Here is an 18116-nt window from a genome sequence, read left to right as displayed (position 1 = left end):
TTTTTTAATTATTTTGAATTGTCCTTAACTTCTAGTTGAAAACTTGATTGGAATGATGGTGGAGATTATTTTTTTAAATTATTTTGAATTGTCCTTAACTTCTACTTGAAAATTTGATTGGAATGATGGTGGAGATTTTTTTTTTTAATTATTTTGAATTGTCCTTAACTTCTAGTTGAAAACTTGATTGGAATCATGGTGGAAATTATTTTTTTAAATTATTTTGAATTGTCCTTAATTTCTACTTGAAAATTTGATTGGAATGATGGTGGAGATTATTTTTTTTTAATTATTTTGAATTGTCCTTAATTTCTACTTGAAAATTTGATTGGAATGATGGTGGAAATAGATGACCTGAGCCAAGACTGAGTTGTTCTAATGCTGTAGATAATCATGGGTGGTAAAAAGGCCACAGCAGCAGTTGGAGGCTGCCCTGACCATCACCAAACTGGGCCCTGGCCATGCTCAGTGGGGCTGAGCTCTGGGGGAGGGAAGCACAAGGAATGTCCCCTCCTCACTGAACACAACCTCATCCTGGCCAGTCTAATGTCTGCTCCCCTTCCTGCTTTCCCCTMCAGCCAAAAAGATTTGGAGAACCTTAAAGCCGAGGTGCAGCGACGCCAGCAGCTCCAGGAAAGCATGAAAAGTGGGGAACAGCTGGAAGCAGAGGACAAAGCTGTGGAGGAGAAAGAGGCTGAGCCGAGCATGCCTTCTGCTGCCATCCCCTTAACACAGGGCTCTGCTTAACGTGTACCTCGCTTTAAAACAAAAAAAAAAAAAAAAAAAAAAAAAAAAAGTTTAAACCACCCTTTTCTGAATCTGGCCCAGGGCCTCGGCCGCCCTCGGAGCAGCTCCTCCTTTTTGACAATGTTATTGCACTGGTACAATTAATACACAATGCAAAGAACTAATCTGAGCAATGTAATCTGTGTGCCCGAGCTTTGTGTGCCACGCGAGGGGGAAGTGGCCGGAGGCAGCACAGACCTGCCCTGTGTGTGTCCGTGTCGTGTGTGTGCGCAGAGTTCTTTCTACTTTGTACATATCGATTCCAAATGAACTGTCTGGAGGGATGTAACATTTCTCAGGTCATTTTTATGTTGACTTAAGGACACTGCTTTGCTAAACCAGTACAGAACCGGCCCCATCACTGCTCCACATTSTTGTAAAACGTGGATTCCAAGCCAAAAGATTGATTTTCCCCCAGTCACWATCCGAGACTGTGCTAAGAACAGCCATATTTGTGTCACTCAGATGACTGAAGCCTGTGACATGTGAAAGTGGGGGATGTACAGCATTTTCTACATCAGGATATAGCCATGGGATTCCTTTAACCATTTTTTTTTCTATGTTTGGTTGGCAGTTTGGCAATTCAGTGGGGTTTTGTAACATTAACATTCTAATTTTCAAGGTAAAGATATAGATAGATATATATATATATAGATATATATATAGATATATATATATATATGATATTCACCGTTCCACCTCTGCTCTGCTTGCAGCTGAGTAATTTGGGATACTGTATCCAAAGAGTGAGGGCTTGATGTTTAAAAAAGCGCACAAACTTCCATTGCAGTGGAAACCCCAGTGCCTCTGAGAGGTGGGAATGCAGCAAATGAGGGCTGAGCTAAGGGGAGTGAGGAGGGAATCACAGCCCTATTAAATGGGGGGGGGAAGAGGGGAGGAAAATTCAGAAATAGAGACCTGGTCTCATTTACAACAGAGCTGAGGGCCCTGAACCTGACAGAGCCACAACCAGAAAGTCCCAGGTTTTGGGGAGGAGGTTTAAATAAAAAAACTGAAGTTCCCCCAGCACTGAAACCTCTGGCAAATACCTTGTTGTGTGGCATTTTTGCACTCTGGTTTTGGGACTGGCAGCGGGAGCTTCCATTGCTGGCAATGGATGGCACTGAATGGCAGGTGCCACTACAGAAATGGTCCTGTCCCCTCTYGTGGGGCTGGCACTGTCCTCCAGCAGGTAAGACGTGGCTGCTGCAGCCCCTGGGATGCCGACAGAGTTGAATGTCCTGTTTTCCAAGCAGATCAAGCTGTAGAAGAAGGGTGGGCTGGCCACAGCCTCTCCCTCCCTCTGTCCCTCTCTCGCATTGTCTGTCCTGGATCTGTGCTAATCTGCGCTGCTTTTACTGACCCTTGGGGACAAAAGTGCTGTCCCTGTGCTCTGTACCCTCGCTTTCCTGTCCCACCTTGCAGGTATTTGTAACTCGGAGCTGGGCAGGGGAGGAGGAGGAGGGAGCAGCCTCCGAGGTGTTGGAGGCAACAAAGCAGAGTCTTCACTGCGAATGAACTTGCTCCTATTAGAAAAATTCTGAACTTCCTGGAAAGCAATCAATAAATGACTACAGTGCATCTTTCCTACAAGATTTTTTCTTTTACTAGTGTCTTACAGTCCATTAAAAGCTTTTTAAACTCTTGCAGGTCCTTTACTGGTTTCTTTATGGTTTGGTGCAAGGCATTGGTACCAGGACTGGAGCCACCACTGCTGTTCTTTGAGCAGGAATGGGGCAGAGAGACAGGACCAGTGACCTGGAGGCTTTAAAACCTGTAAACCAGTACAAGCACAACCCCAGCACATGGGGCAGGACCCTCTGCTGTCAGAAYCAATTTGTGCTCAGTCACTTCACCCTCTTGTCCCAGGGGAGCTGTGGGAGCAGGGACACGGGGGCTCTGGGGATCTTGTAGCCGTGTGAAATAAATCCTGGCTACTGAGGCTTCATAGCCAAGGAGCTCCAAGGACAACACAGGCTGGTAAATAATCACATTTACCAACATCTGTCTGTACCTCTCTGCCCCTTTTGAGTTAGGGAGGTTCTCATTATTCTGTTCACAAGTTCTTAAACTCCAGGCTGGAGGCAGGCAGGCATTCAGGAAGCTGAATGTGGCACCCTGGCCCTAGAACTCACCTGCCAGTCCCCCTCAATCAGGTCAGGCCCAGACAGGGTTTAAGCAGTGTGTCCCTGCTGTCCCCAGGGCACACAGCAACTGCCACAGCCTGAGACAAGGACCTGCAGCAAAAGCAATTGCAGAGAACAATCAAACCCTCAGCAGTTGTGAAGGATGCACCTGGAAATACCCAAATTTGCATCCTCCCTGCTCTTTCCAGACACTTAAATGTCATTGGACCTAGCACACACCACAAAAGCTACAACTTTCTTTCCAAGAAACAAGTCACCTGTAAACTGTCAGGGCATTCCCTGCTTGCAAATTAAGGGGAAGCCTGCACACTTGACTGCATCCCACACCACCAACCCAAACCACCTCATACTCAACCTGGCCACTAAAATGTTTCAGTGCCCATCAGTGCTATTGGGACTGGAAACAGCTCATCCAAACCAATCTCACCCCTACRGAGCTGCTGTCAGCACAGCACTCACTGCATGAGCACAACTCACAGAGCTATGGGGGAAATTAAAYTGCCCAGACTGTTCTTGGCAGGTCACACCTAAACCTGCCTTGCATTCCCTGGGAGAAGCTCACTGTGTGTGGACATACAAGGTTTTCCTTTCAACCCCAAAACCGCCTCTGTGCCATGCCATCACCCCATGGGATGGGCCATGCATGCATTCATACACACGTGAATCTGGCAGAGCCCAAATTCAGGTTTTTTTTCCTCCAAATGGCCATCCCAGGTCTGTTCCCACTGCCAAATCTCACCACAGATCTCAGCTGGCAATGCCCTTTCATTCTCTCCCCAAGGGCACRTCCGTGCTCTTCCATCATGAAGATGTGCCCATTCCAGTTCCAGTTCCACTGACCCATCTAAGCAGTACTCGAGGCAAAATCACAGGGAAAAATCAAACCAAAGCCACATCATGTCCAAGATCCTAAGAGCAGAACACATCTTGCCAGAATAACCCAGTGCCTGGGGTTTCCATGTACCCACCTCCCCTGGAGCTCAAAGTGTAACTCAGAAAATTCAGGGCTGTGCTCAATCACCACCCTCAATTCCAACACTGAGTGAGGAGCAGTGAAAGACAATTCTGCAGTAGAGAGGGTCAAGGTAAAGAAAAACCCAACCAAACCCAACCCAGGGAGAGAAGGTTTGTGCCAGACACGTGGCCAAGGCTCTCCTGCCCACCTGTAAGATCAGCTTAACCCACAGAGAGCATTTCCTGCAGCATCACTGCACCAGATCAACCAGCAAAACCTCTCACTACTAAAACTGCCACGAACCACCTCAAAACCACTTCCCTGTGTCCTCAAGTTAAATTAAAATCAGAGCAAGGGCAAAGCAGGTGGGAGCAAAATCTGAGGGTGAAACACCAATAGCTTTTTTCAAAATAGTTTTAATTCTTGCATCCAAGGAAACAAAACCACATCTAGTTTTATATGCATTTAATAAGTTTACCAATTGGTACAATAAGATTTTTTTAATATGCAGAAAACATGAATAAATTTCGTTTTACACAGTCTGAGAGCAACAAATCTTACTGTAAAACACAGAGCAGTATTATATACATTCCTTTACCAATTTTTTTTTTTAAATTGTGTCAATAGCTTCAGTTACTCCTACAGCCTGGGAACTGTTTTCTCTCCAACTGCAACCTCTACCAGCGCTCAAACAAAACATCTGACATTTGCCTTCAAGTCATGTCGGGATCACCTCTAAAGCGTGAGCATTTTGCTAACTTCTCTTCAGAATGAACTTGGGAAAGCCTGAGGGACAGGCAGGACAGGAAAGCAGCTACTTACATGACACAGTGGAAAGATAAAAAAGGCCAGTTAATGGCAGTTGTGATTTGCAAATCCAATGCAACCCCCCCCCGTTCCCTCCCGTCCATCCCACCCCTCTATGCACGTGCTCTTGCTACAGAACTCTCAGGATTGATTGAATACAGGACTTTATGTACAGCTGGACACAACAGCTCATTCCAAGGGCGCTTTTCCTTCACTCAACTCAGCATTTGCTAGATTCAAATCATTAAAGGATTACCAAGCCACCACTGTCTACAAAAACAAAGTGGTTTTTTTTCCTTTTAAACAGCTCTCAGGGAARTCAGGAGCTGTCCAAGAGTGATTTCTCAGGCAGTTCACATGGACAGGAACAGGCAGAGACAGGGACCCCACGCCTACAGCCCCACTCACCACCAACCAAGGTTGTTTTCCTTTCCTCAGTGCCCCGGGCACACATTGGTCACACCACACAGAAAAGCAGGACGGGATTGTTTCACCTTCTAAAGTGCAAGATGGTATAAAACATTAACTTCCAGCTTCTATGTAAACCACACCAAATGCTGCACTTTCTGGCCTGGGCCTGGGCTAGGCTGAGCCCAGGGATCTGCAGTGGACACAGGTCAGAGATGGATCCTGGCAAATGCTGCCAGTTTGAGTCAGGAATGCCAAAGCAGCAGTGAACCTCTCCACCCCTCCAGTACATTTAGCTGATTATTGACCCAGTAACCTCATTGCTGCAGTTCTGATCACAGAAAAGGCACAGCACGAGCTGGCACAAAGAGTGGTGACATCTCCACAGCCCATCCCAGAGTGTCCCACTCACTCCCTTCCAAACAGGGTTCAGCTTTGGTCCAGGCAGGACCATCCCTGAGATCATCCCCTCTGCCCCAAATCATCCTGCACAGCAGCAATGTTGTCACACAGCAGTGACCCTGCTGCCAGCACTGGGGCTGTTGTCCTGATAAATGGGAAAAAATGCAGTAGACAACTTCCACATCACAGGTACCTTTAATTTCTCATTCAGGTTTGAGTTATGTACATGASGGTGGTTTACTTTAGACTTAAATAAGGTTTCTAGGTCCTAGGAATTAAACAGATGTTACTACTTTACAGTTGCAGATGCATGGAGGGATTTAAGATGCACTACTTGTGTATCTGGAATTCTCCAATAAGACAAAAAAAGCAGCAAATTTTTCCAGTCCAAGCAGCTAACGAACAAAACAGACTTTATTCGTGCATGCTCAACTGCAGCAACACACACTGAGAATGACAGAAACCACTGGATTTAAGAGATYAGCCTGGATCTTAAACTGGCTCTGAAAAGCCCCACATCAGAATCCCACACCCCGATCCTCCCACAGAACAACAGCTCCTTCWGGGGTGACTGTGGGAGATTTCCCCTCACCAGTGCAGTGTGTTCACCCTCCAGCCCACCCTGTGCTGGTCAGGGACTCTCAGCTTTAAAAATGGACATTTTAAAAGCCATGGATTAAACCAAAAGGAATAAAATAAAGCACAAATTCACCTGTTAAAAAACATCAGCCTGGTACTTCATTGTACTGTCAATTTTCAAGTTGATTTTTAAAAAGACCTGGTTAGTTTGATAAGTATTTTAATTCTTGGTTATCTACAATGGAATCTGTCACAAAAATGATGATTAAAATATTAATTTATAATATTTGCATTCATTTCAGATCAAAATATGTAACTTTAGGGATATGCAAATTAAAAATTGTGTACACCAAACAACATAAATACTAATAACTGAGCTGGGCTGGTTTTGCTGATAGGATTTGGGTTTGGTTTKAATGTTTAGCATCATACCCACAGATGGGAGTGAGCTTTGTTCATGGTGGTTTTTCTTTTAGAAGCCTGTGAGGATCTGACCTGCCATTGTCAACTGACTCTCGAGACATTTAGTGCTTCCTTTAAAGCATTTCAATGCTGCAGCCCAAGGTATTTCTCCACTTGCAAACCCCAGGATGTTTTTATTGGAGCCACATTGCCAAGGTGAGGATGACCTCACTGTCACAGGGTTTCCAAGGAGGCACTAGGGAATCCAAGAAACTTTTGTATGTCCCAATTTCCTGCCAGTGAATGAGGGAAGTGTCCTTTGATCCTGCTGTGTAATAGGAATTGCACATCTCTAACGAACATGGAAAGCAAACAGCAAGTTGGACCATGGCAGTCATTTGGGAGAGGAAGCTCTACTGGGAACTGGATCACTAAACTCTATTGGGATGGACAACTCCTCCTGGAAGTTTGTCTAGCATAAAAAAAAAACCAAACAAAAAAACCCATTTAAACTTAGTTTAACAGCACAGCTTAACCATTGAATGACCAAATAAAAAATAAATACATTTATCACATCAGCTGCGACTAAGATTTGTTGCCATATTTCAGGTTTACAGTCAGTTCTATAAATATACCAACCCTTCCGTGATAGGAGGCCAAAACAAGTGTCTTCTGTTGATTTGGCAAATGTTTCATGACAAATATTCCAGAGTTTAATTAATTTCCATTAATTACATATAAGGTTCAGAAGATTCTGAATTGCAGCCTTATTATCTAGTATTCTTAGAGAAGATTTATTAAGCACACTTAAGTGATGTTACATAGATACACATTTCTGAAAGAGCCCTACAAAACTTTTCCCAAATGAGGTCACCAATTCAGGCACCAACAGACAGCAGAAAGAAAAACAGGTATAATTATCCGACATAACGACACTGTCAACTATTCAGTTAAGTGCCCTATTCCAATCATCCACTTCTGCCTTCTCAGGTCTGATGTGACCAATGCCAGCCCATGTTCTTAAACCTATGGTACTTCTAGACAACGTATGTAAATTTACAGTATACAATTTGGATTCACCATGCATGAATACTTTGTGTGTAACATTTAATAAGCTCAATCTACATCCAGAATAATTTACATGAAAGGACAATATTTATTTAAACAGAGCTCAATGGGTAACCATGGTATCTGAGTGCATCCAGAGGAAAAGGGGTCACTGTGAACTCCATCAGCGGCACTCCCACACTTTTACTGTTTGATCTACACTCCCAGTCACCACGTASGGGGCTGTCTTGTGGAAATCTGCCAGGAGACAAAAGCTCACGTTACCAATGAACCCAGAACTTCAGCATTTCCTGCTCTCACTGAATGGCACGGATTTTTCAAAACAATTCTACCAAGCTAAAAACATGGCTGTACTTTTGTAGCCAAATTCCCTCAGGCTGTGATTTTCTAAAGCATGAAAATCTACTTTCAATTCAGCTATAAAGGAGTTTTTATGGAAATCAAGAAAACTTACAAAAACTCACACCGATCAAACCCTTCAATCCTACCAGGAAACAGAACTTCATGTATTTACTAWGTGTTCAAGAATCAGGAAATTTGACTTTTTGCTGTAGATAGYACAGTCTGTGAATGTGGATTTAAAAATGTACAGTGAACTGTTCCTCAGGAGATACCCAAATATTTTTCATATTTGCACAAATCAATTTGGGGCTGGCTCAGAGATGGGATGGGGAAGTTTAACCATGAGGAATCAGTCTCACTGTAGAAAGGGTCAGCAAAGCCAGCTCTAAGTGAGGCAGCCCATTCTGGGATTAACCTGCTMCAGGTCTGATRTCCTTCARCTTGCACTGCTACTCCCYCATTCTCATCACCATCCTCATTYCAGGGGGAARKCAAAGCCTGCATTTAATCAGASCTGTTCTGTTTGGTGAGGGARCCCCAGCAGCCAGCTCCAGGCTCCTTGCTCCAAACTCATASAGCTTTGCTGAAGGAGCTACAGACTGCCAGAGGAAGACAGAGGAAAAAAACCCAACAGCACAGACTGTAGAGAAAAGCCAGCCTTGCTGAGAGTGGCTGGATTTGTTCTGGCTTTGCCAGGGCAGGGGGAAACTAATATCCACCAAGATCTGCTAACACCAACCAGGAATATCCAGGAATTCAAAGTAACTCTTTTCTGGCTGTTGTGCACACCCCTCATTTTCCTTTTGCTGGCACTAGAACACTCCCCAGATGCCTGAATGCTCTGGTGACAGCTTCCAGAACTCCTTTCASTTAACATCCTTATCCATGTGCAGCAATGGAAAAATCCAGCACACTCCAACTCTACAACTCACATGGCTGGGGGGTTAACTCCTAATTCATTTCTCCTACACAGGGAGCACAAAGGTGAGRTGAGAAAGCTGAATGCCAGCCCCTGATACATACCCAAAGAGGTAACAAAGTGTTCGTGCGCGTTGAGGGTTTTCATGCATCGCTTGTTCTTGAAGTCCCAGACACGGAGAGTCTTGTCATCAGCACAGCTCAAAATAAACTTTCCTCCAGAATGGAACAGGACGCCACGTACCCAGTTATCATGGCCCACCTTGTGCACAAGGAGAGATSAGTGAGCAGGTGCAGRYTGTGAGCTGAGCATCCCACACCTCACACACTGAGGGACCCCTGCCTGGCCCCAAAAGGACAGCACTGAGCTCCTGGAACCTGTCACAACTCACAGCTTATCTCCAGTTTCTATTATTACACCTCTATCAGTTCCCCCAACAATGCAAATTCCTGTCCTTGAAGGCAAACAAACAGCAGTCCTCATGTGATCTGCACCAGTTCTGCTCTCCAGCCCCAGCACCASCACCCAGTCCAGCTGGAATYTGAGCTGGGRACAGCAGACTATGGCCAAGAGAGGAACAATGTAACATTTCACAGAAGACAAAATTCAGATCATTACCTGCACTTCTGTAAACAAACCAAGCTACTCATCACTTAATCTACACCACAGCAGTGTGTTCACACTATGGTTCTAGAGGTTTTCAGTATTTCTAAGCAACAAGAAGACCAAAACTATAGAAGCCATTAAAACTATGTTTCCAGCATTTCTGTTATAACTCTAGCTGCTTTTGAAAACATAACATGCAAGACAGTACATTTGATTAAAACTGATTGTACAAACGCAGTTATGACTGCCAGAAAAACCACCARTGGACTTACAAGTGTCATAAGGCACATGCCAGTGCTAATGTCCCACATCTTAATGGTCTTGTCTCTGGATCCAGACAGCAGAAAAGGCCCAGGCTTGCCACTCTTCTTAGTCTACAGAAAATTATGGTTTGAGTTATAGTGTACATASGATGGAAAAGAGGAGAAATGAAGCAGATCCCTTCCCAGTGCCATTGCTTAGTACCAAAATCAGATCATACGACAGCTTACAATGAATAAATCCACACTGCCAAAGCTGAGTCACAGGCACTGCTACTAATGCTAGGAGAATTCAACAATCTGTTAAATAAATGATTTTTGTCCTGCTGATGCCACAAGCCAAATATCATTCTGAATACACACCTACCTACTGCAAGACACCCTCTGTTAACAGCAACCCAGCTCAAGTGCCTCATCTCAGACCAAATGAGGATGCAGCTTACACATACACCTTTGTGTTCATGCTCTTCATAAAATGCAATGGAGCAGTGTTAGGAATTTGTGAAAACCTCCTACTCTGACTGATTTTTCTGTGTATTCACACCGGCTGTACCTGCCCAGGTGTACAGAGCAGGTATTGGGTGCGTGCCGTGCCCGATCCCGCCAGCAGGGGGCAGAGCAGGCACCGCCACAGCCCCACACAGCCCCAATTCGTTTTCATTTATTAAAAGATTACAAGGATCTTTTACGGATTCCAGTAAAATTTGACTCAAACAACAAGTAAAACCATCACTAGACAAGTCCCTGTGTTCAGTGTAGCTGAACCTCCCCTGGAGGTGTTCATGACCTTTGGAGGTGGAGGGGAAAACAGCAATGCCAGGAGGGGGGTTTGGCCAGAAATTGGAGTTGATTTCTAGTTCCTTTCTTCTACCCTTGGACATCCTTAGAAGGAATTTCCTCTGGTCTTTAGCAAGCCTTTCCTGAGGCTCACCAGAAGAGCTATCTGCGATCCCACAAACTGGGATTTATATTAGTTAAGGAGTGCTTTCCCCCATCAGTACCTGTTTAGCAGCACACAGCAGTGGATGCTTGACTCCAGCACAGTGCACACTGCACCCAAGGCAGCTTCATTCTGCATTCCTGACTGGCTCCTTCCCCCCCTCCACCTTCCAATTGCTGAACATCCTTATAATCTTAAATTCTGCCAGAGAAGCTGCCTTCCCTATCTATTTGCTGCAATACAAGACAGTGGTCCCACCCTGAACAGAACATCTCTCCAAAGCTCATTTTCAACAGGGCAAAGGTAGGCCCTACTGATCAACACAAAATCTGGGTCCTGTGAAGCCAAGATGAGACTTTACTGCACAAGACACAGAAATGGAAGCACTCACACACCTGCTGTACCTGCCAGACCATTTGAGCCCAAAGTTCAGTCGCTGTCAGCGCTACACAGAGCACAGACAAAGATCTCCCTGAGCATGCTTGCGTAACAGCCTGGGAACATTACCTCTGATCCTGTAGCTTCTGATATGGTGGTGTAGGAGCTCTCAGGAGCCCAGGAAATGCACTCTACCACATGCTCGTGCTCTCGGAGCTCAGCTTTGCACTCCTTTGTCGCTACCACCCACACACGCACCGTCTGGTCGTTGGAGCAGCTGGCAATCAAGGTGCCATCCTGGTTGGGCCGCACCATGCGCACCCATTCTCTGTGCCCCGTGAAAGTCTTCACGCAGTAACTGTGCAAAAAAAAAACCACAGCATGACTCAAACAGCATGGCAACAACCCACTGCGTGTGCCTTGGCACTTTGAGGACAGTTAATCTATTCTTAGGGGTTAAGATAAAATATTCCAGCACACACGTGTTCATCCTGGCAGGGGATGGACCATGCCATAAACAGTTTATGACATGAGAAAGTGACAGCTAAGAGCCTGCAAAAACTTGTTAAGGCAAAAGGCATGAAACTTGGGGGCAGATTAAATTAATATGACTACTTGCATTAAATAGATACTTTCCGAAGAAATAGAGATTTACAAATCATTTGGATATTAGAGACAACGGATAAATTAAACAAGCAAGAAGACAAAAAAAAAAGCCAGGAGACACCATGGTCTGTGTCAAGAAAGGTAACAGTTAYTCCCTTTAAACTCATGGTTAAACAATGAATTTATTCTCTTATCTGGTCATGAGCCAAAGATCTCCCTTCACAGCTTCCAGAAAGACAAAACCAGTTAATTAGTCAGTATTAACATCTAAACCTCCCTGGCAAATGATCGAGGCAGAATCCTTCAGTGAATGATTCTAAAGAGCACAACMTCATTTCTCAATTCAAATAGTGACTGCTGACATTCAGATTCCTGTGTCCTGTTTCTGCTCCCTTTGTTCTGGGGCTGTTTTCTCCTAAGTGCACTTACCCTGTCTGGACTTCCCACATTTTGATAGTTTTATCCCTTGAGGCAGAAACTATATGATCTCCGTTGGGCATGATGGCTACTGAAGAAACRTTATGATCATGACCTAAAAACAAAATAAAACTCTTATTAAGTGGCACTGGCAGAGTTTACATAGGACTTGCCATTTTTTTTCSCTTGGTCAGGTGGCTACAGCAGCAGCATGTGCTTTATGGAACAATCTTTTCACACAAGCTTGAGGTTTTRTGAAATAATCATTCATATTTTTAGAACCCACACAATCCAGACACTGAGCATCCTTAAAGGTGTTTTCTGTTTATGTGAGTGTATCTATGGGTGGGTGTTTCTTAAGTATGAAATATTCTCTATTCCTACTCACCACTTCTACAAGATGATCCTACAAGCAAGAAAAAAGCTTTTACATAGACTGGAGTAAATACTGGCTGTCAATACTAGAATCTTACAGCTGTGGTTGTTGCACTTTCTCATTTTTCCTACAGCCTTCAAACCCAGCACAAAGGGAACATTTCCATGTGAACAAAAACATGCAGCCAAACCCCACATAGCACAACCACAGCTCCTCTGGTACTGACTGCCCCCTTCCTGCAGCAGGAACACAGAGGGCTGAAGGAAGGAATCTTTCACTGATTTGAAAGCAGCTCTATTGTCTGGYAAGCATTTAATATTTAAAGCTAAAATCCTTCTGTCATTTTATTTCAGTATCATTATGGGATGCTTCCCACACCATTGTGCATAGYAGATTTGAGATGCTATTTCATTCCATAGACACTACAAGTATCTCCTATTTACAGAGCACTCAAAGCCCCAAATTATCCCCTTTTTTCTTTTGGAAAATAGTCTGGTCTATAACCCCTTTCCACATCAGCAGTTTTCCTGGATTAAAAAAAAAACCTCTTCACTTTACAGACTGTTAAATCAATCCCTTTATACCTTACCATGCATAGTTCTGATGCACTCAAAGCCCTGGAAATCCCATAGCTTAATGGTCATATCAGCAGAACAGGAGGCCAAGAGTTTGCCAGTGTGGTCAAAGGAAATATCTTGCACAGAATCTGTGTGCCCCTTCAGGGTTCKCTCAAAGTCTCCTGTCTCATAATCCCACACCTGACAAGGGAACAGAAAACCTGTTAGCAGCAGCCTATTACCCTTTGAATTCTCCAGCTTCACATTTGCACTCTGCAGGCCACTTTGGCACCTTGTTCAACAATTAATCCAGCAAGAGACAAAGACAGCCCTAAAAAGTTAAACCGCAGATAAAAATAAGTATTTTTAATGTCATTTGTTACTTATAAATTAACTGAATTCATGCATTTTGACAACTGCTTTTCAGTTAACTTTAAGCATTATAAACCCAACTGGAGAACAAGTTCCATTGCATCTGGAAGTCTCAATACCCAATTCCCCTAAAGAAGGAAGATCAATTCAGAAAATACTTGACAGAACAAATCCACCTTGCACAGACCATTTTTCTCCATCCATTTCTGTGCTATTTGCATAACTCCAGCAACAGAATTTACTTTCAAGTGCGGGGAAAGGATCATCTTTAACATCCCCTTCACCTTTCCCAAGCATTACTGTGGCTCCACAATTTCCTTGCCTGCTTCAGAACCAACCAGCAAATATTCTGCATACCACAGAGCAATACTCAAAATGCTTTGGGTTAAGGCTGATAATACAAACCCCTCTGAAGAGTTTGATACACACATATTCAGACATTCAGAGATTACAGAATTGCTCAAGTTAAACAAACACYTGCAGTCAATAACTGCAAATGAGCTTCAAGTTCTGTTCTCCTAATTAAGTCAGTCTCCTATCATCTAACAACAAAACCTTTAAAATAAAACAGGCTCCTACAGATTTTATTGTTTGTCTCAAACACAAAATTAGACATTTAATTTTGAATGATATTCTAAACAAAATTCACCAAAAAACACCCAACAAATAATCCACTATCCAAGTAGATTGCAATCATTGTGAAGGCAACAGTCACATTGAGTTAGACAGCTAGACTTCAAAAGTATGGAAATTCATCCAGAGTATCCATAAAAGAGTGAAAACAAAACTGACTGGACTCCTCCATAACATCCAGCACACTTGGAGCTGTTGCTGCTTCTGCTGTTGAAAATGGTTAAACGTCTAAATCCACAGCAGCTTCAGTATTTTTAACTCATAAAAAAAGATAGTAAAATACACCTTAAGACATTAATTGGACCAGCATAAAAGTATCTGTAGATTATACAGGGCATCACATGTGAAAGAACTGTCCCTCATGAAGCTGAAGCAGAACATGATCACTGATGTCACCTATTCCACAGGCAGCTGTCTGCAGCACACACATACCTTTATTGTGGCATCCTCTGAAGCAGAGACCATAACACTGAAAACTGGATGGAAAATGACTCGAGTGACAGGACTCCTGTGCCCACTCAACGCATATTTCTCTGGAGGACGAGGAATCCACTCCTTAGGGTCTCGTTTCTGACCAAGAGGTCCACCTGATGTAAATTCTTCCTTAGCTTCATTCAGCTTCGATTCTAATTCCATTACCTAAGTGGATGAATTTTAAAGAGACCTTTTATTTCTGTTTTTATACAGGATCTAATTCCCCTTCTTCCATCAGTAATCCAAGTAACAACTGAYACCTAAACTCACAGTAAAGCAAAAACTGCATGGACTCAAACTGATAAGCAATGTTCAGTAGCACAGGTGTTAAAAATTAAACCTAAAGTATTCATTTATAGTTTATTCTTCAATAGYTTTCAGTTAATTCTTAATAATTTAATCATTAATCATTGATTCTTTTCAAATTCCCAAAAATTTTCACAGGAAAAAAGTGTTCTACAAAATCCCCTTCATTCACACTCTGTAAAATACATCTGAATTACTATTGTGCCAAGAATACTGAAGAAATGTGTGCTAACAAAAAGGAATATTACTGCTGCAGGGATGYCATGTCATGTTGGAGCTAGCACACACATTATCCAAAAACAGAGACACTGCAGGGCTAATAAACCCACGCTGTATTAACCTGCACAAGGGGTAGGTCTTCATTGTTAACACACTGATTCTAGGGGGYTTTTGCTTTTAATACACTCTTGAGCCACTGAAGCATAACTAAAAAGAGTTTTGTACTCTCCACTTGCAGCACAATCCCCCACTCTAATGCACTGGAGCTAATGGYTCCTTCCCTCTAGGGCCATGGCCARAGACAACGGGCAGCACTGATTTTCCCTCTGTTCTAAACCCAGCCTAACCTCTGCACACAGCAATTCCACCTCCCCACTCACCAACTGCCTCAAGGCACCCACCCCTTGCCTTTCCAGCTTCAGGACTGTACATGCAATCCATCAACTGAAGGCCAGGATTTTTTACACAGACACCAAGGGGATGACTGCCAGCACTGGGACAGACAAAACACGTCCTACAACATGGGTTTCACCATCTTTCCTACTCAAGCCCTCAACATTCATTTTTGAGGCATCAACTTGACTAACCCCTGTATTCATCTGACAAGGAAGATATGTAACATTCTGTGCAGTGCTGAAAGCTTTCTGTGCTTTTTCATACATGTAAATCCATCAGCTCTCTACTTACCTTCTTTTGTAATCTTATAACAGATGTCCATTTTTTTTCCAGAAGTCCAGCATACTTCTTATCTAACTCTTCATTCTGAGGAGAAGCATTTGAAGAAAGAGGAAGAAAAGCAACACAGAAAAACAATTATCAGAGACACAGAACAGTAATGAAATGCTACACTTTCTTTCCACGTACACAATGACAATCTCATGCTACAATAATCCTAAATTAAATGCAGGGGAGACATCAGAAAATAGCCATGCCATGGCTTACTCCATGGAAGATAAAAGCTCTRAGGACTGGCTGCCTTGGTCACAGACAGATCTACTATTTGGGGCACTTGYAAAAGCTGCAGTTTTTTGCATGAATAATCCATACAAAAACTAAATCCCTATCTGCAGAACTACACTTGAATCCTTCTAATTTACTCCAATAATTTCAGCTTTTACCTTTGTTTCCATTTTAGTATAGCCCACTCCAATTCAGATTTTCTTGCATAAAAGTCGTGAAACTTTTAGCAACAGCATTCTCTTTCCCTCAGGACCCTCTAACCTATTTAGATTGCTTYCCTAAGCTTTGGGAAGTGGAGACTAAATTAGGTTGATAGATAAGGCAAACAGGGGAATGATATTAGGATTTTCAATTATAAGTACGTTATTTCAATTTGTCATTTATATTTAGTTATTAGATATTAGYAGCAAATTGGAGAAATTAAGTCAAACTTCAACCAAGCATTTTGGAAAAAGAACAATTCAAGGTATGCAATAAAGAAAAGGCAAGGATTTATCCAGAGTCAGCACACAGAGGTTTACTACTCAATCCAGCTGTAGCCAGATGAAATGCACACCTCCTATGCTAATAGGTGGCAAAGTTAAAAATCTTATCAAATCATCTGTGACAAAGGCAAATCAACAAAATGAAGTTGCAAGAAATGACTGCTCTGAGTCACAGGCATCTGTMCAGTCTAAGCAAACAGAGCTGCTTACCAGAGCTGGTCACACAATCACAGATTGGTTTGAGTTGAAGGGATCTTGAATCTCATTTTGTTCAACCTCACGTTCTTCTARACCAGGCTGCTCCAAGCCCTGTCCARCCTGGCTTTACTGGATGATGAACTTCTATSAACAGTTTCAGCCTGGCCTCCAACTAAATGGTTACCCAAGGGGCACACAACAGATTCAGGAAATGACTTCACTCCTGACCCAACTCAAATCTCAAAAGAAACTTCCAACATTGGCCCAGTATGATAAAGCAAGAGGGCAAAACTAACCCAGTTTTGTCTTCACTGGGAATCTTTAGGACATGGGAAGTCAGTCTCCAAAGCTGCAATCTCAGTTCATTTCAAATCTGGCTATAAAACCATTTGCTCAGAAATGGTCMAGTTACCCAATGATTATTTTTCCCTTTTCTGGCAAGGCAATAACCTGAGTGCATCACCTCCAGTTCTGCAACTGCCTGAGCTAACAGGTAGGCAATAAAGACACAGAACACATGCAAATGTCATAAAACTGACAGATTTCTAAATTAAAATATAGATGAAGAATGTTGTTTGAACTCACCACATCTAACTCAGCTTCCTTTTTAAAAACCGAATATGCCTCCTCGTAGCCATTGGAACGGAGGTAATCTGCTATCGCTCGATTTCTACAAAACAACATTGTAAATACAATTTAAGGAGTCATAGAAAGATTGTCATCTTAGCACATTCTGATCAGATCCTTGTCTATGTTTTAAAGTAAAATAGCAAAAAAATTGCTGAATTTACTCAAGATAAATGTAGAATTCACAGATTACATCTTCTACTGTAATGTGCTTATTGCAAACAGAAGAATCCATTTCTTATGTCACCAGCAACTATGAAATTGTATTTYCATCATTTCCCAATTCTAGTTTCAAATACCAGCAGTTCTATCAAAAATAAAGAGTAGAGAGATCTAAACCACAATACACAGGACTTAATGGGCACGTGAACGCAGCCACTCTAAAATCTATTTAGAAACAAATGCTAATAATGAAAATGCAACAAACTTAAGAACAACAATCCCTTACAGCTCATCTCGTTGCCTTTGTGACAGCACCATSGTGGCTGAGATGTCAGGTTAACGTGATCGAGCAGTGGCTTCTCCTCAAGAGCTAAAGTCTTGGGAACCCAGGATCCACAATTCAGTCTGCCACAGTGGCTTAAATCACAAGTATTTCTCCAGATGTGAAATCCAACAGGAAATCCAGAGGTTTTCAATACAGAAGATTCAATCCATCTGCAAGGAGGAGAAAGAGATATCATTTGTTTCCTTGAAAAATCCAAACAGCTTCTTTAAATACTCGGGCTCTAATAATGCATGAGGCACTTGTAGTTACTGTGCTRCACAACTGTAGCACACAAATGATTTTTACCACATCACCTGGGGAAGTTCTGAAGATCCATGGACTGACTAAGAGACAATATTTGCTTTCTTTTTAGTCACGTGTCAATATAATTTACCTATAG

The 18116-nt window shown here is 42.8% G+C and overlaps 2 protein-coding genes across 2 annotated transcripts in view; one reads left to right on the top strand and one right to left on the bottom strand.

The window, feature by feature from the left end:
• The window catches only part of CLUH (clustered mitochondria homolog), a gene marked incomplete at its 5' end in the record, with an annotated part of 25199 nt that extends 22767 nt beyond the window's left edge, over positions 1-2432 (top strand). Inside the window, one exon of the mRNA XM_057386892.1 lies at positions 388-2432. Coding sequence (XP_057242875.1) covers positions 388-747 — 360 coding nt within the window. The remainder of the gene's footprint in view (positions 1-387) is intronic.
• A 3469-nt stretch (positions 2433-5901) lies between these two features.
• On the bottom strand, positions 5902-17911 carry PAFAH1B1 (platelet activating factor acetylhydrolase 1b regulatory subunit 1). Its single transcript, XM_057386894.1, has 10 exons — positions 17678-17911; positions 17188-17272; positions 15647-15721; positions 14393-14599; positions 12988-13156; positions 12035-12137; positions 11129-11357; positions 9694-9795; positions 8920-9076; positions 5902-7791 (listed from the first exon to the last, which is right to left on the bottom strand). The coding sequence occupies exons 1-10, from the start codon at positions 17707-17709 to the stop codon at positions 7718-7720; spliced, it is 1233 nt and encodes a 410-aa protein (XP_057242877.1). The 5' UTR covers positions 17710-17911; the 3' UTR covers positions 5902-7717.
• Between the last annotated feature and the right edge of the window lie 205 nt (positions 17912-18116).

This window comes from Malurus melanocephalus, unplaced genomic scaffold, assembly GCF_030028575.1.
Source record: "Malurus melanocephalus ecotype Western Australia unplaced genomic scaffold, MMel_1.1 scaffold_1092, whole genome shotgun sequence".
In the NCBI taxonomy this organism is placed as follows: domain Eukaryota; kingdom Metazoa; phylum Chordata; class Aves; order Passeriformes; family Maluridae; genus Malurus; species Malurus melanocephalus.
Note: the sequence above shows the minus strand (reverse complement) of the source record. Positions and strands in the feature narration are given on the sequence as shown.